The sequence below is a fragment of the Halichoeres trimaculatus genome, unplaced genomic scaffold, assembly GCF_033239565.1.
Source record: "Halichoeres trimaculatus isolate MK-OKI-2021-1 unplaced genomic scaffold, fHalTri1.1 fHalTri1_scaffold_4, whole genome shotgun sequence".
In the NCBI taxonomy this organism is placed as follows: Eukaryota; Metazoa; Chordata; class Actinopteri; order Labriformes; family Labridae; genus Halichoeres; species Halichoeres trimaculatus.
In genome coordinates this window covers 18651508-18673650 of record NW_027437182.1, presented here as the reverse complement: position 1 = coordinate 18673650, position 22143 = coordinate 18651508, and the positions used below count along the sequence as shown (strand labels likewise).

The window sequence follows — 22143 nt, the reverse complement described above, 5'->3', positions numbered from 1 at the left end:
AGAACTTCCGGTCATGTTTGAGGAATGAAAGTTGACCCAGTTACGAATTTTCATGTACTATAGTCTGAATCTTCCACTGAACTCTGAAATTATGAGCCCATAATTATGAGTACTTTACACAGATTTTTTTCAACTTTGTTTTTTTCTTTTTAGAAAAGAAAGAAAAGGTGTGAATGCTGTTGTGGTGGCCCCTGTGTTTGCATGGTGCAGAGGTTTTCATTATTTTGCTTTTGCTCTGATGTTTGTATCATGAGTGAGAGCAGAACCTCACCTCAGGCTCATTGAGCACAACTTGTTGTTGAACCACTTGAGCTCTGCTGTTACATAAAGGCAAAACACAAGTTAACTTGTCAACTGGTGTATTGAAATTTAGTCCAAACACTTTGTATTTATCTCAGGAAGCGGAGATTCGCTGAAAAACTTAAGAAAACAAACATCAAAATGTCACATGACATGTGTGGCTGCTCTCCTTCCTCATTGTCTTTATAACTTCTCTTTCTACACTCACACATCTGCGAAAGCAGCTCGTGCATCTGTGTCTGTGTCTCCGTCATGTAAATGAGAGATCATCTGGTGGTTTCTGAGTTGCATTTGAAAGCATGCGTGTGTTTGTGTCTACGAGCCTCCGAGGTTTCAGATGTGAATGTGTTTGCATACATTTTGTCAGTCAAAAGCGTGCACGTTCCACTTCCTGATAAATTAGTGCAAAGTGTCTGTGGATGAGACAGTAATGATGACTCTGGGTAGTAGCTGAGGAGGGGATGAAAAAAACAGAGGGAGGAGAGGGGGGTTGAAAGAGAGGAAGGAAGGATGGGAGAAGAGAAGTGGGCAGAGGGGTTGTTTGGCTTGGGCCAAGTCTGCTGACTCAGCATGCAGCAGCCAATCAGTAACACGATTCCAAGTGCACACCCAATCACATGTAAACAACTGGTGAAGAAAACATTATTTAACATTAAAAGTTTTATTAGTCCATTTTAAAATCAAAGGAGCATTCATTTGAAGATGGAAACATGCTAGCTGCTTAGCTGTGGTTGAACCTTTCTGGTAGCAGCAGCTTATATCCACTCTCTTAAGTGCCTCACATAGCCTCTAGTACACACTCGCGCACACAGAGGCAGAGGGGCTAGCAGCAGTGTGCTTGCCAGCTCCAGCCTTGTTGCAGAGCTTATCTTCCTGCATAGAGCAGCTGAACAGCACCTCATCTCCTGCTGCTGTTCTAAAAGTGAAAGCAGCCTGAGGTTTGACAAGGTCCCCGACCACACATCTCAGATCACGTTCCACTAAGCCCCTGCTCATTGTTGTACATTAGCCGCAGTGAGACACCTGATACAGGATTTGTGGTGAAAGGGAAGTGCTATCCATTCAGCCAAAAGTGCCCACTCAGGTAAAACTCGCTTGTAATTTTGACACTGATTTCATGCAATTGTCATTTATCTCTCCTCTCCTCTCCTCTCCTCTCCTCTCCTCTCCTCTCCTCTCCTCTCCTCTCCTCTCCTCTCCTCTCCTCTCCTCTCCTCTCCTCTCCTCTCGTGACTCAGCTACCTAATTCATCATCACAATGCGCTTAGGCGAGCAGCACTTTCGCCATCACCTGTCAACTGATCTATGGCTCTGTAAGCCTGACTGTGTCTTACATCATAAATACTGAGCACTTATTCTTTCACTGGTGTGTCAGCCCCTCACCAAACATAAAGCCTTTGCTTCAACCAGTCATCATGTAAACATGATGGCTGCATTTATATAATACCCATAATACCCGTAGACATACATGCAGAACTTATTAGATGTTTTTATTGAATCGTGGCAAACTTTCAGCATCATGAAATGTTACCAACCTCAATACTCACTTATATTATGCACTGAAACCTGACATCATGCATTAGGTTTGATTTCCTGTTGTGTAGATTATCTATAAAGCATCTGGATGTGCCATTTAATCACCATTTTGACCTATTTGACTCCATCATTTTACATTTTATGATGTAAAATGGTCAACATTGTATACATTCTGAGGAAATGTTGCTTTTTTTCCCTTAACACCTCCTTTTTCCGAAATAGACAGCAAACACCAACTTTGTAAATTAAAAAAAAAGCTGAAGCTTATGTAAAGCCAAAGGATTAGTTAGTTCATCCATAAATGGAAAGAAAAGAAACAGAAACTAAACAGCAAAACTGGCAAAAAAAAAGATACTGAGAACATGTGAGTAAAATATTCAGATAAGTGGAACATTGGTTGATTTTTGACTCATAATTGAACATAAAACATGTGTGAACAAGTGAAAACAGCATCATTTAAGCACAGAAGATAACAGCCCTCTGAGAGTTGAACTGATGATAATGAAAGAAAATTGAACAAGACTTCACATACACAACCACGGAGAGCGAGGCCGGAGTTGTTGTAGACACACAAAGCAGACAGCAGGTCTATAAATTATTCCGCTAAAGGAAGAAACAGGGGGGGTGGTTGTGCACTCTTTAACACAGTGAATCATAGCCAGAGCAGCCATATGTAGCACCAGCTACGAAGCAGCATCATGAATCAGCTCTGTTTGCCGACTGTGACAGTCAGACTCTTTTCTGGTCAGCTGGAATGCGCTGTGAGGCCTTGACCGCTGCAGAGCTGCTGTGGTTGAGCTCCAGATCTTTTTCCTCCTTCCTCTCTCTTTTTGTCTCTCTTACTCGCCTCCGGATAGACACAGTGGACAGGCTGTCATTAGCACAAGAACACACTGTCAGTGCAGGATTCACACTTGGCAGCTGTCTCTCTTCTAACATGGCCTCTCTATAACAGAGTGAGAGATTGAGTGGTTAGAGGAAACCAAAGTTCATTTTTTTCTCAGCATGCCTGTCATGCTTTGTGTGCGTGTCCACAGGGTGTTGATCATGTTTGGGATGTTATTTTATTTTTGTTTTGTGTAAATGATCTCAGCAGCGTTCTGTAGATCATTTTCTCTTCACCACTTTTCTCCTGTTTCTCTTTTCCCTATCCGCATGGAGTCACAATCAGAAAGGATGCACTTTCCTGTGTTAAAATTGATGAGCCTGTCACTTCCCTCATTATCCCCCTTTGCCCTCCATTCATGTCATTCTTACTGTTTTCCACATTTTCTTGATCCAACTTAAATCTACTGAATCCTGCTATCTTTTTTTTCTTCTTCTCTGTCTCTTCCACACTCTACTTGGTGATGAGCTTGCAAAGCTGCACAGCTAGTTAGCCCTGACTTGAAAGCAGCGAGTGTCACATGTGGCAGTGATTTAGAAGCTGTTCTAACAAAATGACTCAGGCTAAAGTGTGACTAAGACTCACTACACACTCGCATCTAGTCACTCCTGAAAGCAATCTAACAGGCATGAATGATAAATACCTTCCAGGAATTTCAAAGTCTCAATTTGTCGTATTTGATTTTTCCTTTTTTTTATTTCGGTCCATGAAGGTTGTCGGTTGATATATTAGTACTTTAAAGGGGACATATCATGCTTGTTTCTCCTTTTCACTATGCCAGACTAGGATGCCTGTAAAGCATTTCTGCCCTCAGTACAAGTCATTTAGTTCCTTCATTTCCCCACAATAGCGTTCTCAATATCCTCATTTTAGGCCATTCTGAAGATCTTGTTGAAACGCTCCGTTTCGAGAATGACCTCCAGTAACCTCGCAATGTCACAGCCCTTTGTGCTCTGATTGGTCAGTTCTATCAGAGGGATGGAGGGGGTAGAACCAGGGGGCGTTTTTTGCAGCATGGCAGCATTTACAAAATCGCCACATTGAATGGAGTAGACTGAGCGAGTTTGCTGTTTGCCAAAACGTCACCGTAAGGCATTGATAGCACCAATAAAGTGGCAGAGTGTAGGAAATGTCCTTTTGTATTGGACCCCGAGTCAGACCCAGACGGTTCTGCAGCTCAGTTGGAAGAAAATCCACCTCGACACAGATCATCTCAGGACGCTTCAGTGTGGTGAGTCAAACTGGTACTGTAACATGTAGAGTTTATACGTGGAAATAAAGGCAGACTTCACCAATAAACTATTTCTATAACAGGGCTCCATCCTGCTCCTTCACTTTTCTCTGTCTGTTTTATCCATCATGCTGAAAGTGTAGTCTAAAGATCGCCTCTACCGTCAGTTCGTCACTATGTTATTACCGCAACATTATTGTGGTCCAGATTCACAGTGCATGTCAGAACAAGCATGCAAATATCACAGTCTCACAAGTATTACGACGTCTGCTAAAACTACAGTGTTTTAACTGCTAATTCACCATGTAAAGCCGAGCTGCTCAGCAGAGCAGAGTCCCTGCATCCAGCACTCAGTCAAGTTAGCCAGAGCTGCTAGGGAGCTTTATACTCGGTCGGCTCTTGGTGGGTGTATCCCTCGGTGGCGGTTGTGTGACTAACTGACATCACAGAGGAGGAGCTGCTTTATCAGATTACTCCAATAAAAAGAAAGGATCCTCGTGACGTCATGAAGGTCGAAATCTAGAAGCCAAATGTCAATGACCTATTTTCAGAGGCATCAAATCTCATTCTAGGATATCATAAAAAATACAATATCTCATTTTTTGAAAACACAGGGGGTGAAAGGTCTTGTTTTCAACTTTATTTTATATGTAAGTATTAAATCACGAATCAGCATGATATGTCCCCTTTAAAACACCAGGCAGGTTTCCATTTGGAGGGTCTTCATAACTGATTCATATTTCCTGTCTCATCCCTGGTGTCAGTCCAGGTTTGTCTTTGTGGTGGTTTTATCACAGATGTTTGTGACTTTGAAACACCAATGTTGAAAAAGCACATCCCAATCATTAAATCATGAATTGACTGAAATCAACAACCTCGCCTGCACTGTGTGGGCAGTCTCTGCTTCAAGCATCTCATCACTCTTCACATTTGTTTTTACTTTTTAGCCCATGTGTGCGCACTCATAAACAAAGCGTGAGTCATTATTAAACTTGACTTCTTTTGAATTGTATAAAAACAATTAAAGTTTAAGATTTTTTTTAGGTAGGGAGTCATTCGTTTTCTGCAAAGGATCTCAAAGAAAAATGAAAGTGAGTTATTCTTCAGTTTTTCAGATCCCTGGCAGTCAACATTATTGAGTGTTTATGAATGTGAGTGCATTTGAGTGTTTTGAACTAGCTTGGATCTACTGTGGGTGGATAATTACAGTGAGCTCATAAAGTGCTGCCTGTTGATGTGTACATAGATTGGCCTGTTGAACAAAAACTGCACACTCTCATTTATACCAGCACACACATACAGCCTTCATGGTCTCTGTGTTGCCAAATGACTTGGGTAGTGCATAATGAATGACAGCCATATGTCTGCTGGCTCGAACAGGGAGCAGCTTGATTGAATATCTCAACACTTCAATGAGTCTGTCTATCTTATTTTTTATCTTATTTTTTTATTTTATCATAACTAGAACATGAGTGTTTTTCCACATAGCGGTTTACTCGTATATCATCGCAAAGACATAGGAGATGCATGCAAATAGTTGTCATCTGACACTTATTTAAACCATATGACCAAACATCACGAGCCTGAGTCCCCTACCTTAGAGCAAAATAAAAAAACTCAGTGTACAGCTGCAGCAAACAGAGATCTTGCTGTATGATGCTTGTTTTGTGTGTAATGTTGTAGATTATTTATGCTGTATGTGGGAACATGCTACAGGGCGTCAAAATAATGTTTGTCTCAACAGAGCAGACATCTTTACAACCCTGAGTCACGATAAAATCACAAAACAATCTATAGCTTGATGATGATGCTCACCAACACGTTGTTATAGTAGAAGTGAAAGTGAATGGTTTGGTTGTAAAGCCAGGCTCATGTTCCCTAAAGCCCCTGGAGATAATTTGACAAGTAGGTGTGTGCTTAATGTCTCCGCTGGGATCACTGTTAGGGTAGACCTGCTCCCAACAGGTGCATCTGCCCCCTCACTCACTCACTCACGCTGATCATATTCATGCTCCCACACAGAACCCAGATTGACTTGGAAACCATCCCCTGGTTTGAATATGTTTTATGTTTTTTTTTGTGTAACAGGAACTGAAACCCCTGCATGTTTAATTTTGACTTGATACACTTGTTTTTCAGTGCTAGGTTAAGTCATGTGTAGCAGTTTAAAAAACATGTCACACTTCAGTGAGGTGTTACATCGCACTGAAGATGTCTAGAGCCATGTAATCCATAGTATTTTAAACATTTTCATGATTGTTAAACGTTGTCTTTCTTGAACTGAAGCTATGTTGCACATTTTTCTTTTTTGAATGAAAAAGGTAACCTGGTCTGCTCACCTGCTAATTTGTTTGGTCTGTGATAGGGATGAGTACCGAATCAGGTACTTTTATAGGTACCGACTGAATTCTTTCAAAAGTACCGGGTACCGGTAGGGCTGGGCGATTATGGTAAAAATAAGAATCCCGATTATCTTAAGTGATATTGAAATCACAATTAATATACACAATTATTCATTTATTCAAAAACTTCAGTACTGATTTAAACACAACTTTTAATAACCAGCAAGTGGCACATACAGTATTATTGATACACATTAGTCACACACACTCGCTGTGGCTGCACATGGAACACAGAAGAGCTATGAAGCACAGGAACTACATCTACACTGTGTGGCATATTAATTGTTTTTCCTCGATTATATTGTTTTTATGATTGTCAGATTGCAAAATTGAAATCACGATTTAAATCCGATTAATTGTCAAGCCCTAGGTACCGGTTCATGTAAAACCAAAAGGTACTATGTTTAGGTACCTAAATCCATACTTGTTACTGTGAGGGGGTTGAAGGGTAGCCAATTTTCCATGCTGGACATGAACACAGCATTGCAAGGTTATTTAATTAAGAATAAATATGTGTAGTCAAAAAAAGCATTTTATTACTAAACAAATTGGTATTTTTACCACAGAAACACAAAAAAGTACCGAAAATTGGTACTGCTGAGTACCGGTACTGATTGCCAGGTACTGGGCATCGGTACCGTGTCATTTCAAACGTGAAAGGTACCTATCCCTAGTCTGTGAGCTTCAGAAGGCTCAGTGTCGTAATCACTGTGTAAAGAGAGCTGACATGCTCAGTCAGTCATAAATCGAGGTTACTTGTCACTTTTGCATAAAGGCGAGTAATCATTCAGTCACATACCTGTTTGCAAATTAGTTTGCTCTGCTACAGTAGTGCGCCTGGTTATCGTGTGTTTTTAGGCAAATCAGGTCTAATATTGAGAAACACCCATATGACACGCCAGGGACGGAGCCAGGATTTCAGTTTTGGGTGGGTCAGACAAATTTTGGCTGGGTCTTCACTTACAAAAGTTTGTTGATTGTTAATTTAATTAATAAAAATGACTGACAATAATGTTACCATGTGTGGCTTTAAAGCAGATTTGGTTGCTTTTTCCACCTTAATTTGCATTTTTACCCTTTGCTGCATCAGACAGATCTACCTGCAATCACTCTCTATGGTACTGACCAAAAAGTGACGCTCTAATGCACCAGTAGGCAACACCACTACAGATTATGATAAGCTGTAAGAGCAAGGACATTGACCACGGTTGAATAAAATAAATAAAAATCTACAGTCTTTCCTGAAATAATGTTCTGATCCCACCCACATAAAGCTTTTTTTTCCAACAGGCGAAAAAACATGGCTCATTCTACAAAAACAGACCATCTAACACTAACAATATGAACAGGTGACAAAATTTTACTATGCTCTTTTTAAACCTATTGTAAAATTTATATATAAAAATAATAAGAAAAGTTAAGGGTCGGCCTGAGACCTTTGGGCCCACCCATGATGCCGCCCTGTGACATGTTGTATGTAGTTAGCTTCACATACACACCAAGTGAAAAGCTTGATTGGGTCTAAAACGCTAATTTACTGTTACTCAGCATGTACCAATATTGCCCCCAGCAATGATAAATTTTGAGTTTGGGGAAAATAATCTGTACAAAATAGTGAAAAACATAAGATTAAAGGGTTTTTCCCTCACTGATTGTTTGACTTTGTAGAAAGATCGATGCCGTGACAGCTCTGGAAAAGTAGGGCCAAAGCAATTAGCTCTACCCCCTACTGTGTTGTAATACTTGCGTGCAGGATTCAGACTCAAGCACAACTCCAGCCTTGATTTTCAGGACTTGTGACTCAATCCAGGGTTGTGCACTAATTTCATTGATAGTCTAAATCTACTGACATGCCCACTGGACCAGTCAGAATAAAATGTTAGTTAAAGTTAGGTCATTACACTCATACTGTGTTTAAGCTACAGCAAAAATGTGTATTGTAATTATCTAAAAGGCTCAGTGTTGGTAGGTTAAGTTGAAACAGTGGTCCTAAGGACTTAAATATCAGTCTGATGACTCGACAGCACAGCACTGCAGTTGTCCTGACTACAAAATTTTTTTAAATATATGTGACATCATTTTTTCGTGTTTCAACCATCAGATAAAACTCACCAAATGACAGAATCACCCCAGTAGAGTAAATATACAAATATATGACACCCCCAATGCTGTGCTGTGTTAGCAAATATTCCAGTTTGTTGTTGTTGCTCTGTCTTTGCTTGGAATCAGTCATAAACACTGCATGGTGCTCTGTCGGCATCATTTTTGCATACATTAACCTGCAGTTTAGACCGCTTCTGTCTCCTGTCCACCATGATTACTTCCTGAATGTCTTGTTTGTTAATTGTGCTGGCTTCCTCTCATGATGCACGATGTCATTGTGTGACAAGGCACTCAGAACCAAAGGGAAGGCTTTAATAAGGGAGCATTAGTTACGAAGACAAATGATGTCAATGGCTCAAACTAGTTGGAACCGGTCCAATTTCCATCCCAATGTCTTGTTGAGGTGAGAGAAAAACATAACCAACACAGGTAGAAGACTCATCAAATTTTCCATGACTGTGTCCACTTCAAACCAACAGAAGAAGACTTGTTGGAGCTTTGCTGTTTTTTGTCCTGGTTAACGGAGACAGAATGTTCAGACCACAGCCCCCAAGAGCTGATTCCTTCTGGACAGACTCTGGTTCCACATGATGTCACAAATGTAGTATGTATGAGCACATCCCGTTTTGGGATCTTTCGTTCCTCGAGCGGTGGCAGAGATCCATCATCCCATGTAAATTCCCTCTCAGTATGACTAGTTTTATTCTCTGCTAAGCCACTCCCTGTGCTCTGCAGTCACGGTGAGATGATCGATCCGTCACTCTCACAGAATGTCGGTCATTAGTGGTCGTTTCTTCTCAGTGAGGCATGTAAGATTTAACAGCTGACTCATCCCATCATGCTTTCAGTCAGGACACAGACAGGATGTGTGAGTGAGGGGGTCATGAGGGGAAAAGCGGCTGTTACCAAACAATAGTGCTCTGGAGTGATTAGGAAGGAGACAGAGAGAGACAGAGAAGACATCATACTCTGTACTGGCATGTGCTGAAGACAGGAAACATGGGAGGGAGGCAGGATGATAGGTTATGACATGCATTAAGGTACGCTTGATGGAATTTAATCAATGAAGGTGGATGCTGTTGTGTTCCCTAATCCCTCCCCACTCTTTGAAATGCCTTCCTATGGCCTCTGTATTTCCTATGTTAGACTCACTTTTTTCCTAGCTGCCTCCTTACTTTGTACTTCAAAACCGTTAAATTAAAATGCTCACATTAAAACTGTTTTGCTGATGAACTTTAAATCCTTTGATGAAATTATCAATGGCAACTCTCTTTTTAGCAGTGGAACAGGAATAGTCCCTGATCCAATCAGAGTTGAGTCAGTGTAACCCAGAATGTCATTTTCCTATATAACTGGCTAGCTATCTTGCTACAGTAATAAAAGGGACCAAAGAAGGTGAAAACAAAAACAAAAACTGGTTTAAACTTGTTATTTGAGTTTGAAAATATCATGCAGCGTTTTTATTGGATCAGCAGAGGAGAAACAGAATGATAATAGAAAACATAATCATCTGCTTTAATCAACACAACAATCTGTTATGCTGTGGACTGTACTCACCTGAGGGATCTTGGAAGTTTTATTAGAAATTTAAATGTGTGTTCTGGTGAGCCAAAAGGGTGTGACATCAGTCCCACAGCTCTAACAGTCACATCGCTTATGCTCATACCTCTGGCTGTGTAATATGTTGTGCTCATCGAGCCAGTAATTTGGCTTCAGATATCACAGTGGAAGGAAATGGAGGCAAGGTGTCCATGTTTAAGGCCATGGGAGGAATTAATAACTGATCTTTATATCGTCACACATCTATATAGTCGTTTACCTTCTCATAATACACAATTTAAAGGGGACATATCATGCTGATCCATGATTTAATACTTGCATATAAAATAAAGTTGAAAACAAGACCTTTCACCCCCTGAATTTTCAAAAAATTAGATATTGTATTTTGTCTGATTTCCTAGAATAAGATTTGATGCCTCTGAAAATAGGTCATTGACATTTGGCTTCAAGATTTCAACCTTCATGAAGACACGAGGATCCTTTCTTTTTATTGGAGTAATCTGATAAAGCAGCTCCTCCTCTGTGATGTCAGTCACACAACCGCCACCGAGGGAAACACCCACCAAGAGCCGAGTATAAGAGCGGTAATAACATAGTGACGAACTGACGGTAGAGGCGATCTTTAGACTACACTTTCAGCATTATGGATAAAACAGACAGAGAAAAGTGAAGGAGCAGGATGGAGCCCTGTTATAGAAATAGTTTATTGGTGAAGTCTGCCTATGTTTCCTCGTATAAACTATACATGTTACAGTACCGGTTTGACTCACCACACTGAAGCGTCCTGAGATGATCTGTGTGGAGGTTGATTTTCTTCCTCCTGAGCTGCAGAACCGTCCAGGTCTGACTCGGGGTCCAATACAAAAGGACGTATCCTACACTCTGCCATTTTATCAGTGCTATTAATGCCTTACGGTGAAGTTTTGGCAAACAGCAAACTCACTCGATCTACTCCTCAGCGTTTTGTAAATACTGCCATGCTGCAAAAACCGCCCCCCTGGTTCTACCCCCTCCGCCCCTCTAATAGAACTGACCAATCAGAGCACAAAGGGCTGTGACATTGCGAGGTTACTGGAGGTCATTCTTGAAACGGAGCGTTTCAACGAGATCTTCAGAATGGCCTAAAATGAGGATATTGAGAACGCGATTGTGGGGCAATGAAGGAACTAAATGACTTGTACTGAGGGCAGAAATTCTTTACAGGCTTCCTAGTCTGGCATAGTGAAAAGGAGAAACAAGCATGATATGTCCCCTTTAAGATGACCACCTGAAAATTGATATTTTCCTGAGAGAATGCGAATCTATTTATGACACATAGACTGAGCATTTCTATGATGAAACCACACCAGCTGGCTAAGTTTAGCAGTAAAGCTGCATGAACCGTCTTATTCTCTGCTGAAAATTTATTTTGTCCTTACGACAGTGGGTGATAGTGTTCATGGGAGATTAGGGACTCTAGATAGTCCTCATAATGCCTCTAATTTGTAGTCAATGGTAAAGACAGTCATCCAAAAGATGCTGGTGGGCCTAGACGATCAGGATCAGGTTCAGTAGAGAACCACTTGGTTGAAGTATCACACCATAATTATCCAGCTTCCAGCAAGACATGATCAGCTTGGTTTTCAGATTTTTAAAATGTTTTACTGTAAACTAGTCAAGAGGCAGAGGTTTGGCACACTGGTTTAAGTGGGCCTCACATGTACAGGGAGTATGGTTCTCAAAGCTGTCTGCCTTGGTCCAAATCTGACTCACAGCCTGTCATTCTCAATCTTTTTTGCATAGTTTCCTCCTCTGTCCCCTATCCTATCATCTTATTAAGGCATAAAATCCCCAAAAATGAGTTTAAAAAAAGCCCACAGTTTCATTTAATAACATTGAACATTGCCTTTGTTTTGAATATTGTAAGCTGTGTAAAAAGAAACAGCCCCGGTGAACTAACTTCTCCTATTATGAACTTTAACCCTCAAGGATTCCAAGCAGTTTCTGATTGTTTTTTACTTATCATTTACTTAAATGGTAAGTTAAATTTACATTTACTTTCTTATCATATTTCTACTCACTGTGGTCTCTTTTTTAACAGCAATATTTTCACCTGCACCTCTATGGGTTCAAGACAACCATGGCTAGAGTCAGATGTAACTCAACAATGTCTACTTAGGAGTATAACATAATCAAACTGCAGTAATTATTACAGCATTAATACAAGCTGTGAACACTTATTTAAACCATTTACAGTCTGTATTGTCACAACTATTTACACAATTTACAGTCTACAACGCAGAGGCATCATGCCAATTTGCAAAGTAGCTTCTGTCAATTAATGAGACAGAGTGCTGAGTAGCTCTAAGCAGGAATTTTTATGCCTGCAAGACAATGCAATGGGAGGCAAAATTCAACGGAATACAGAGTGTATGTCCATCATTTAGGGCTTGCTAAAAGCAGTAAGCAGCGTAGAGTTTTTTTTTGTGTTTTTTTTTTTTTTTTTACAGAATTTAGCTCAAACAGTTTGTTTCCTGCAAATTTCCAAAGAAGACATGTAGCTGAAATTGTCTTTTTGGTTTGGACAAATAGTTTGTAAATGCTAGTCATTTAAAAATATGTGGTATTTTGATTTTGCCAGTGGATTGGGATCCCCTGGGTTAAATTTCGAACACAGTGATGACAAACAAACAAGCAAACATGATCAGAGTTCCCAGCTATACAGAAATTCAGCAGTCAAAGTGCTTTCTTGAGCCCTATACCTCCATCGAAAGCAAGAACTCAATCTCAAACAACAGATGTCCCTTCATGGTGAGGTCATTTTAAGGGGTGGTTGAAGGTGAAGAAGAGGAGATGAGTGATGATGGCAATATTTGATGTAGTGATGAAATGGCCTTCAGAGTGGCTTAAAGCTCCAGAAATGTTCTATACCACAAAAAGTACATCTGATATTAGGGTGTGTAAATGCAGTCATGAACTCTGATCGTCCATCAGATTAGCAGCCTTAAATCCTATTTGTCACAGTCTAAAGGAAAGATTTTGACACAACAGAGGGAGGGAAACTGTGTCAGTCAGAGCTCTAAGACGGAGAGAGTGACGTCAGGTTAAAAGAGAGAAAGAAGCTGGGCGTGGCTTGAGGACTTAAAGAGGGTGAATGGGAATGTGAGCCTTATTGAGCAGATCCACAGATGAGCGGTCATCCTGACTCACTGGCCCAGTTTACTTTCTTATGCAACAGACCAGTGGAGTCCATTCACCCGCTCTGCTCTCATCACTCGCTCACAGCAAGGGCAGAGAGGGGAAACTGAGAACTTTTAGAGACTCTGTGTGTGAGAGGGGTGCAGCTGCAGACAAGTAGGGAATAAAAAAAGAAATGATGGATGAGGAAGGGCTGGAGTGGGAAGAAGATGGAGGTCATTTTAAGCCATGATGTAGGGTTTTGCCAGCATCACTGCACGGTTGCTAAGGGAACCACTTATTAGTGGTGAAGTCGCTTTCACACTGACTCTGTCACTTTCATACACTGCCTGTGTAATTTCCTCTTCTCCTTATGTTCCACGACCACTTCTCTCCCTTTTTTCGGACAGTGGGATGAAACCAAACGATGCCCTGAAGTAGAGGAACAAGATCAGCCAGAGTCTGTCAGAGAGAGAGGAAGAGGAGGGGGAGAACTGTTGAGCAGTCATAGGTCCCAGCTGAGTGTAATTCAAGGCCCTGTCATTTCTCCGACAGAGGGCGAGTGGATTATCTCTGTGTCCTTGACCCACTATACCCCCACTCTGTGCACTGGCATAGAAAAGTAAAGGAGTAGATAGAGTGGGTGGATGGGACACAGCATGATGGTGGGCTGGCTGGCACAGAGAAACAAGAATGTAGCCATTGGCAGGCTGTTATAATCTCTCACAATCTGCATTTGAAACAAGATTCTGTCCCTGTTGTGTGGTTTTGATCGCTTAAAGGCCTGGACCAGAATATATACAGAGGTGGTCTGCCTCTGTCCAAAACAACCACAAACACTGTTCTGTGAAGCTCAGAGAAAAGTCTGGCCCCTGGTGCTGCTCGGTCATTCAGGCTACAAGCAGATGACCAATTTGCTTTGATTTGGAGTGTATTCATTCCTAAAATTAGGACCCAACATTGGAACTGAATGTCATCAAGAAGCAAGGTGATGCTCCGGAAACAGTACAGTGATGAGAAAAGATGTAATGGGAAATGCAGGAATTGTAAGTTTTGGGAAAGGTGTCAGATTTGCTGCAACAAAGGCAAGAGGAGGGATCCAAGAATCCAAAAACCCAGAGTCCCATAACTCCTAGAAAAACACATGAACAACAAACCCACAGGAGAAAAAATCTCAAAAAGAACAGGGCACAAGGCGTGACAAAGAGACAAGACAAACTGATGGAGAAGTGAAGAAACACAATGGCTGTTTTCCGAACCACCTACTACATACTACATGTGAATAAGTATGTAGTAGGAACTACATACTACCTACTGCTTTTGCTTGTAGTATGTAGTATGTAGTATGACTGATCTGTTGGGCCTGTTTTGTAGTATACCACTCTGGTTTCCAGTTTCAGAAGCGGAGCTACAGATGATGTTTTTTCGCCTTTATTATAAATGTACAAAACAATCTATGAGCAGATCTCTCTGTTTTAGTTATTTTGTTAATCATATCACACAGTATCATCATACTTGATTTCTAATCTTGCACCAAAAGTTAGGTTGTTTACTGAAAATAAATCTGAAAGGGATTTTTATTTTTTACAGCTGATGGAAAAGCACTTCTACGTAATCTACTTATGCTTTAAAAAGTAAATTAGTGATTTATAAAGGCTAATGAATTTGTATAAGTCATCACCTCTTTTAAGACTGGAAGTGACAAGATTTCCTAATGTTTCTTTTGCATCACTTCACTTCTGTCTCATGGACGTCTAACGTTAGTGTTGTGTTGCAATTGTAATGCCGACTCATTCCAGTAGATGGCAGTAATTCACCAAAACCTGCCACCCGCATGGACAAACTGCGTTAGCACCGTGCATTGTGGGAAAAAGTATGCCTGGTAGACTGGTCCGTTGCATACTGAGAAATTTTCCTGGATCAGTAGGACATCTGGGAATTTTTAGTATACGGCAGGTTTTGCAAGTTTTCGCATACTACCTACTACATACTGAATATCAGCCAAAATAATAGGTACTGCTAGTGTCGTAGGCGGTTTGGAAAACAGCCAAAGACTAAATTGACACAGGTGTAACTAATGAGTGCAATCAGGGGGAAAACACGAGGGCAAGAGGCCAAACTAACCTCGGCTATGTCCGCACGTAGCTGGATATATAGGAAACCACATATATTTTTATAGGTTTACGCCTGTCATCCACACAAAACTGCAGTTTTACGTCACTAAAAACGATGTTTTCTGAAAACTTAAGCCAAAGTGAAGATTGTGGAAAACTCAGGTTTTGTGGTTTCACCGGTAAACAGAGTTTTTGGTTCTCAAACATCATAGCTGAATGGTGAGGGCTCACTCTGATCGGATGATTAGATTTGCCCACTGTGTGTGGACAAAGGTGTTTTTAAAAACTAATTGGGGGGATATTTGTTTTTGAAAATACCCAGCTACGTGTGTACAAGGCCTCAATGGACTCTGGGTAAATCAACACAGGTGTAACCATTGAGTGCAATCAGAAGGGAAACACAAGGGCAAGAGGTCAAACTAACTTAAACACACTGGGAGCAAGAACTAAAAAATAAAGCAGGAACCACATGTGAAAACAAACAGGAAAAGTGTCACTGTGAAATCCACAGTAGACATAAACAAACAAAAAAAAAAACTCACAGCAAAAAGTGGAGCCTATGACTAAAGGTGAGTTAAATTTGACTCAAAAGAATAAATTGACTTCACCATTTGCTATTTTTATTACCATTTAAATGTCTAAACAATATCTGTGTGTTTCACAGACCAAATGTGATGACATATAACTTGTGCTGTACTCTGAATCAGACATTAGTCATGGTTTTTTATGGTTTAGATTAGCACTTTGACCCTTTGTGCTAAGTGTTTTTCATCTCTCATGGTTGTTTTGAACGCCTCTCCATTCAAAGTAACTTGAGTTATTTCTCCACTTTTTTGGGACCAAGGGAGGGCTGCCTGTGGTTGTCACTGTGCCTCACAGCAAGAAGGTTCTTAGTTCAAATCCACAGCCAGGCAGGTGCTTTTCTGGATTTAGTGTACGCCGGGTACTGCGGCTTCTGCCCTCATTGATTGGGGACTTAAAGTTCTCTCTAAATACGACTCTGAATTATCTGTAGGTGTGAGTGTGTTTGTGTGGGAATGGTTGTCTGTCCCTACATGTTAGCCCTGTGTTGGGCTGGTGACCGGTCTAGGGCAGGGGTGGGCAAACTTTTTGATTCGTGGGCCACAATGGGTTCTAACATTTGACAAAGGGGCTGGACCAGGAGCAGATGGATGGAGTGCTTTAGTAACTATCAGGGTATTATTCATTCATTCCACATCCATTTTAAAATCCAAAATCGGAAAAAGGATAACGACTTGTTATTCAATTTCTCGTTTTCAATTCAAAAATCAGAAAACACGTAACGGTCTATTTTTCGCTGTTTTGATTTTGTTTTGAAGTTAGAATATGAGAGAATGGAATAATAATGGGATTTTTAATCCGTGTATGGTTCGTTCTTTCATGATTCTGTTTCAAAACAAAATCTAAAAAAACGAAAAAACTGACGTGTTTTTTTGTTTTTCTGTTTTAAAACCAAGACTGAAAAACAGAATTACAGAAAAACAGAAAAACACGTTTTTTTCTGTCCTGGTTTTAAAAATGAAAAAACAAAAAATAATAAAAGATTGTGTCAAAATTGTTTGTGTGATATGTTGATATTAAATGTGAACTCTCTATATAGAAAACATCAGAATTGCAGGGAAAATAAAACATCAACAAGGTTTATTCATTTGATTTTTTCAAGTTCGGCGGGCCTGATTAAAACGTTTAACGGGCAGCATGTGGCCCCCGGGCCGTAGTTTGCCCATGCCTGGTCTAGGGTATACCCACTTTGTTCCCAGTTACAGCTGAGATTAGCTCCTGTCCACTGCAACCCCAGAAGAGTAAAGATGTGTGGTCAACAAAGAGATATGTCACTGAAACACTGTCACCTCCAATTCCATATGCTAGGGATGTTCTGAAAGCAACTTTTTTCTTAAACTTTTTGGTGGAAATTTGAATTATAACGTGAAAAAACTCGGAAAGAGTCAAAATTTTGCTAAATTTTTTTAACACCACTAAACACAACATGACAGAGTCTGCGACTTAACATTGTCAAAGTCCTTCCTTTTAGCTGGCACCACCTGCCTTTGAGTGGTTAAATGTCAGTAACATTAATAATTCATTAGGTTGACTGAGTGTGTACATACATAGAGCCTGAACTCTTCAATTTCTGCTGATACTCTGATGTTGAAGTCACAGTCCTTGTATGTGCACACATACTGTACCTTTGAAGCTGATTCCCATAAACAGTCATTACAAGCAGAAGAAGGAATCACACACTCATCATGACAGAGTAAACTGTACGAAAGGAGATATTCTATGATGACACAGACAGACAGGAGGTGAGAAAGCAGATAAAGTGGTGTTGAAGCAGCTAGACATGAGCTGCAGAGGCACAGCTGGTGCTTGCAGTAACATGTGTCAGCCACTAGTGTGTCGCAGCCCTTGTGTACGTGTAGGCTTATGCTTTTGTGTGTCTGAGGGGGTGATGTGATGGAGAACTGAGGGGGGTATGTGCTGTACTGACAGCTGGCTTCTATAAATAAACGTCGCAGGCAGGGGGGAGACACAGGGGTGGGGAGAGAAAGAACGAGGGGAGAGTGAGAAGGGTGAGACACGAAGGGGAAAGGAGGGGGAGTGAGACAGAGGATGGGAGCGCAGACAGAGAGGGACTGATACAGATGTACTGAGAGACTCAAAAGAATGTGGTGAGTGTCCTGTGCTCCGCTGTGCCCGGTCATGACTTGCCGAGCACTCACCACATGTTGCTTTGCTCTCAACCAATCAGCTGCCACGGCTGGGATCATGTGCCCTATGTGTGATGCCATCTTTTTCACATCTGAGAAGTCGACTCCTGTGACATTTTTGTCTTTCATCACTGTTGCTCTGTCAGCTTCCTTCCCCTGTCCTGTTTTGTCTCTCTTATATGTGACACGTCAAATCCAGAAAACGGCATAAAAAAGAGAGAAACAAAGAAAAAACAATGACAAAGAAAGAGGAAAGGAATTTAAAAAAGACATGAGGCAAACAGGAGAATAAAAGAGTTCATGAATCCCAGTGAGTGTGACTTTCAAGACTGAATGGTTTACTTTTACCTCCATGAATTTGTCATGTAATCTGTCACTGAGCCGTCTCGGATCACGTCCTGCAGAGGAGCTGCTTGGTAACAAGTGACTGAGACCTGTGTTAGTGATACAGACCACTTTCACTTTCCTGCCTCCTGTTACACCATTTCATTGCCTTTCTGAGTGGAGTGTGTGTGCTGTGTGTGTGTGTATGGGGCATTTGTTTATGAGGCAATGTGCTGGGTTTGGTTTCCTGTCTTGGCACTGGACTGAAATGCTGAGCACCTGCCTATCATACTGCTCCTACCTGACTAACTCACTGTAACTCTGTTTTCTCTTTCTTCTCTCTTTGGGCCTCCTTGTGTGTGCCTGTGTCTATTGCATTTCCTTCTTTCTTTTGTTGTGCTATTGATTTCAACTCTCAATTGAAAGAACAATCCAGACTTTCTTCTGTCAAACAGAAATGAAGTCCACAAGAAAAAGAGAAATAGGGAGTGAGGGGTCAGTAAGACTAAGGAGATAAAGAGGGAAGACAACACGTCCCTACTAGCGAGAAGGTAGGGATCTGTTATCAGGCTACATCAGGACATAGAAGAGGCCTGCTCTCTCACTTCCTGTATTTCTGCTTACAAAGCAACCCATGAGGAGGGTTGTGAAAGAAGCTTTTCTGCTTCTGCTGGAAGATCACGTGTACCTTGTACTGTATAGTAAACGTAGTGAGTGAGTCAGGAAAAAAACATACAAAGAGAAAGGGAGTAAAAATGTTGATGTTACTTAAGTTCATTACTTCTGTGCCTTTATCTAACAACTTCCTGTCTCTGTTGACAACCCTGGGAGAGGGCTACAAGAAGGTCATCTCACAATCTCTGTGAGATCTCTTCATAATCTCCTAAATAATGACTGTTATCATCTGAAGTGAATTCTTCAACTCCTCAGTACTGCAGAAGATGTTGTCTCTCTTTAAACTCTTTCAAAAACAGATCGTTGTTTTGCTCTTAACTGTTACACACTTATCTCTTATCCCCACCATCTTTTGGTTTTGGTTTACACTGTATGATATTTGCACAGTATATGATAATATTGTGTAACAGTTACAGTTTGAGTCTGTCTAAAAGATGTCTGTGGTCAAACTGACCAAATGCTTTTTTAAGGTTTCCCTCTAAGTGCCTCTGCTCATTCTTCTGGGTATTTGATGTGGTTAAGTTTCAGATAGACATCATAATCCATCATTATGAAACAAAACAACCTTAATTCAAAAAAAGTGTAACCAGATATTTAATTTCAGCAGAAATTAACAGAACAGTTTGTCCCACAACGTACTGAATTAAGATTTCTGTGTGAAACAAAACCCCCCTCGTTCATCAGCTACTGCGTCCAGCAGCATTCCAACAGAAACAGACGCTTTAATCCTGATAGTGACTTCCTCACACTTCCTGTCCTCTTCCTCTTTTTGATGCTGATTTTTCCTCTGTCTCCACAGCCTCTAGCACAGTGGTGGAGGCTGCTGCCCAAAGATGCTGCCAAGATGCCCGAGAGCGCGTGGAAGCTGGTCTTCTACACCATGTCCTGGTCCTACAGCACCTACCTGCTCTTCTTTACCTCCTACCCTTTTTTCCACGACCCACCCTCTGTCTTCTACAGTAAGATATTAAATGCTATTACATGAATAAGTTGACTCACAATATTAAGGGAAAAGAGCCAGTTAATTAGAATGATCTATCAGCATGCTTAATATTAAACTGAGATTAGGAGCTGGAGTCACTTTGAATAAATGACAGAGTACCATCTCTTCTCCCCATGGAGACAGAGTGGGAGTGTGAAGTGATACCTTTGTCATATATTCATATAGAAATAATTCAGTGCTCAGAAGATATTCAGCCAGCTGGGTCTTGCATACTCTTAGCCTTGAATGAATCACTCTCTCCTATTATTTAATTTTCAGTGATGCTAGTGATATTAAACCATGTCTTCTGTTCCTTAGGCCTTGAATTACATCATGACATTACAAACACATGATAAAGTGATTAGCCGTATGCCTTTGTGTTGAACCTTAGATGTTGACTCTATATAACACAGTGAACCAAAAAACAATAGTTAGTTTACGAGCTTACAATAGCTGGTGGATTTAAAGGGATTACACCAATTAATAAATTTTCGTGGTTGGTATTTAACAGCAAAAGCAAACAAGCTATTGCCAAAAAGGTAGCTTTGACTTTGCTTAGCTGCATGAATAAGATTTCATATTGTCTGCTAATAATTTTCTAGCCTCTAGTATTAAATAATTAGGCCAATGTAGGAGTACTAAAAAATGCAATTGCTTGATGTCTGCTTGAAACTCAATGAAAAATAAACTAAATTTTCATTATTTTATGGCACAAACAGTTTTGGTCTTAATAGCTTGTGTTTTTTTTGTAAACGTTTTTTGAGAGGGGTGCTACAACTCATATGTTTTTAAAATATCAAGGCTACAAGTTTCTCAATTTTGGGAATAGAATAGAATAGAACAATTCTATTAACCCCATGGAGGGAAATTTAGCTATTACTACAGCAGCAGTAAAAACAAAGTGCTAAGTGCAGTGATAAAACAAGAAATAGTAATGAAAATAAATGTAGAATTGGAAAATTTACACCATGTACAATCCCGAACAAATTAAGTTAAGTTAAGGAATTAATGTATAGAGGAAAGGTGCAAAAGGCTGTGCCGTAAGAATATTGGCTGGGTTTTAGATGCGAGTCCAGTTATTGGATGTTATGTTGTTGAGTCTTAGTGCAGACAGGAGGAATGACCTGTGGTAGAGCTGCGTCTTGCAGGGTGGGTGTCTCAATAATAAGAGCAGTGGCTGACTTGACTAACAGTCAGGAACATACGGTAGTAGCTGTTAGTGAGGACGCTAAGCTTTAGGTCAACCAAAAGAAAGGTCAAGTCCGCATCCAGTACAATGACCACCTTTGTTTTACACAGTCGGTGTTTATTTACCAGACCAAGGAGTAAAAAACTATTGATGTGATCCACTTAAGACAAGCTTGCTAACACACAAAACAACACAAGTTCCCTCTAGTTTTCTCCTGGTGTTTGTCACAGCCTTTTTCAGTTGGACAGACTTAACAAGGTACTTTTTCTATGAGTTTTATCTTGGGTTGATGTGGACAGTAGCATCTCTTTCTCCTCATTTAAATCTTTGGAAGATCCTTGCAAGTCCTTTCAATAAGGAAATCAGTCTTAAAGTGATACTCCGGGGTGGAACAAGTTGGGTCCTATCACAAGGTTTAGGGCAGAAATTACCCCTACAGCAGTGTTTTTCTGCAGCAGAAGCCCAGGGCGCATGCACCAAACACCCCCTCCCTGCTCCTCTGCCGGTTTCCTCTGCACTCAGACAGGGCCATATTTTACTTGACCAAAAACACAATTAAACGGACTCCCACTGTCTCATTTTGTTAGCTTATTGCTATCTGCTCCTGAATCAACCATACAAAGTATTTCGAGCATGCTAATTGCTTCACATGGTTCTTTTGGAGTTGTATAATTATCAAAATGACAGAAATATGAACAAATTAAGAGCAAAATCTGCATAATTGCACCTAATTTGTGGACTAATGTTGCTAATGGGGGATAGATCTGTAATGGGCGTCACTCTCATAATGTTGGGTTGTCTTTCACAGTCTCTTTGTGTCTTCCATCAGACATGGAGATGTCAGTGCTCCTTTCCAGCTCCATCCCTTTGAGTGGAGCTAGTAAAGGCTGCTTGACAGTGCCAGCTTCATCTTTAATAGCCGCATCACCTCTAATAGCTGTCAGCCTGAGATGTGC

At 40.7% G+C, this 22143-nt stretch overlaps 1 protein-coding gene across 1 annotated transcript in view; it reads left to right on the top strand.

The window, feature by feature from the left end:
• Positions 1-22143, top strand: part of cers1 (ceramide synthase 1) — a 35777-nt gene that overhangs the window by 4802 nt on the left and 8832 nt on the right. The window contains exon 2 of the mRNA XM_074667736.1: positions 19816-19975. Coding sequence (XP_074523837.1) covers positions 19816-19975 — 160 coding nt within the window. The remainder of the gene's footprint in view (positions 1-19815; positions 19976-22143) is intronic.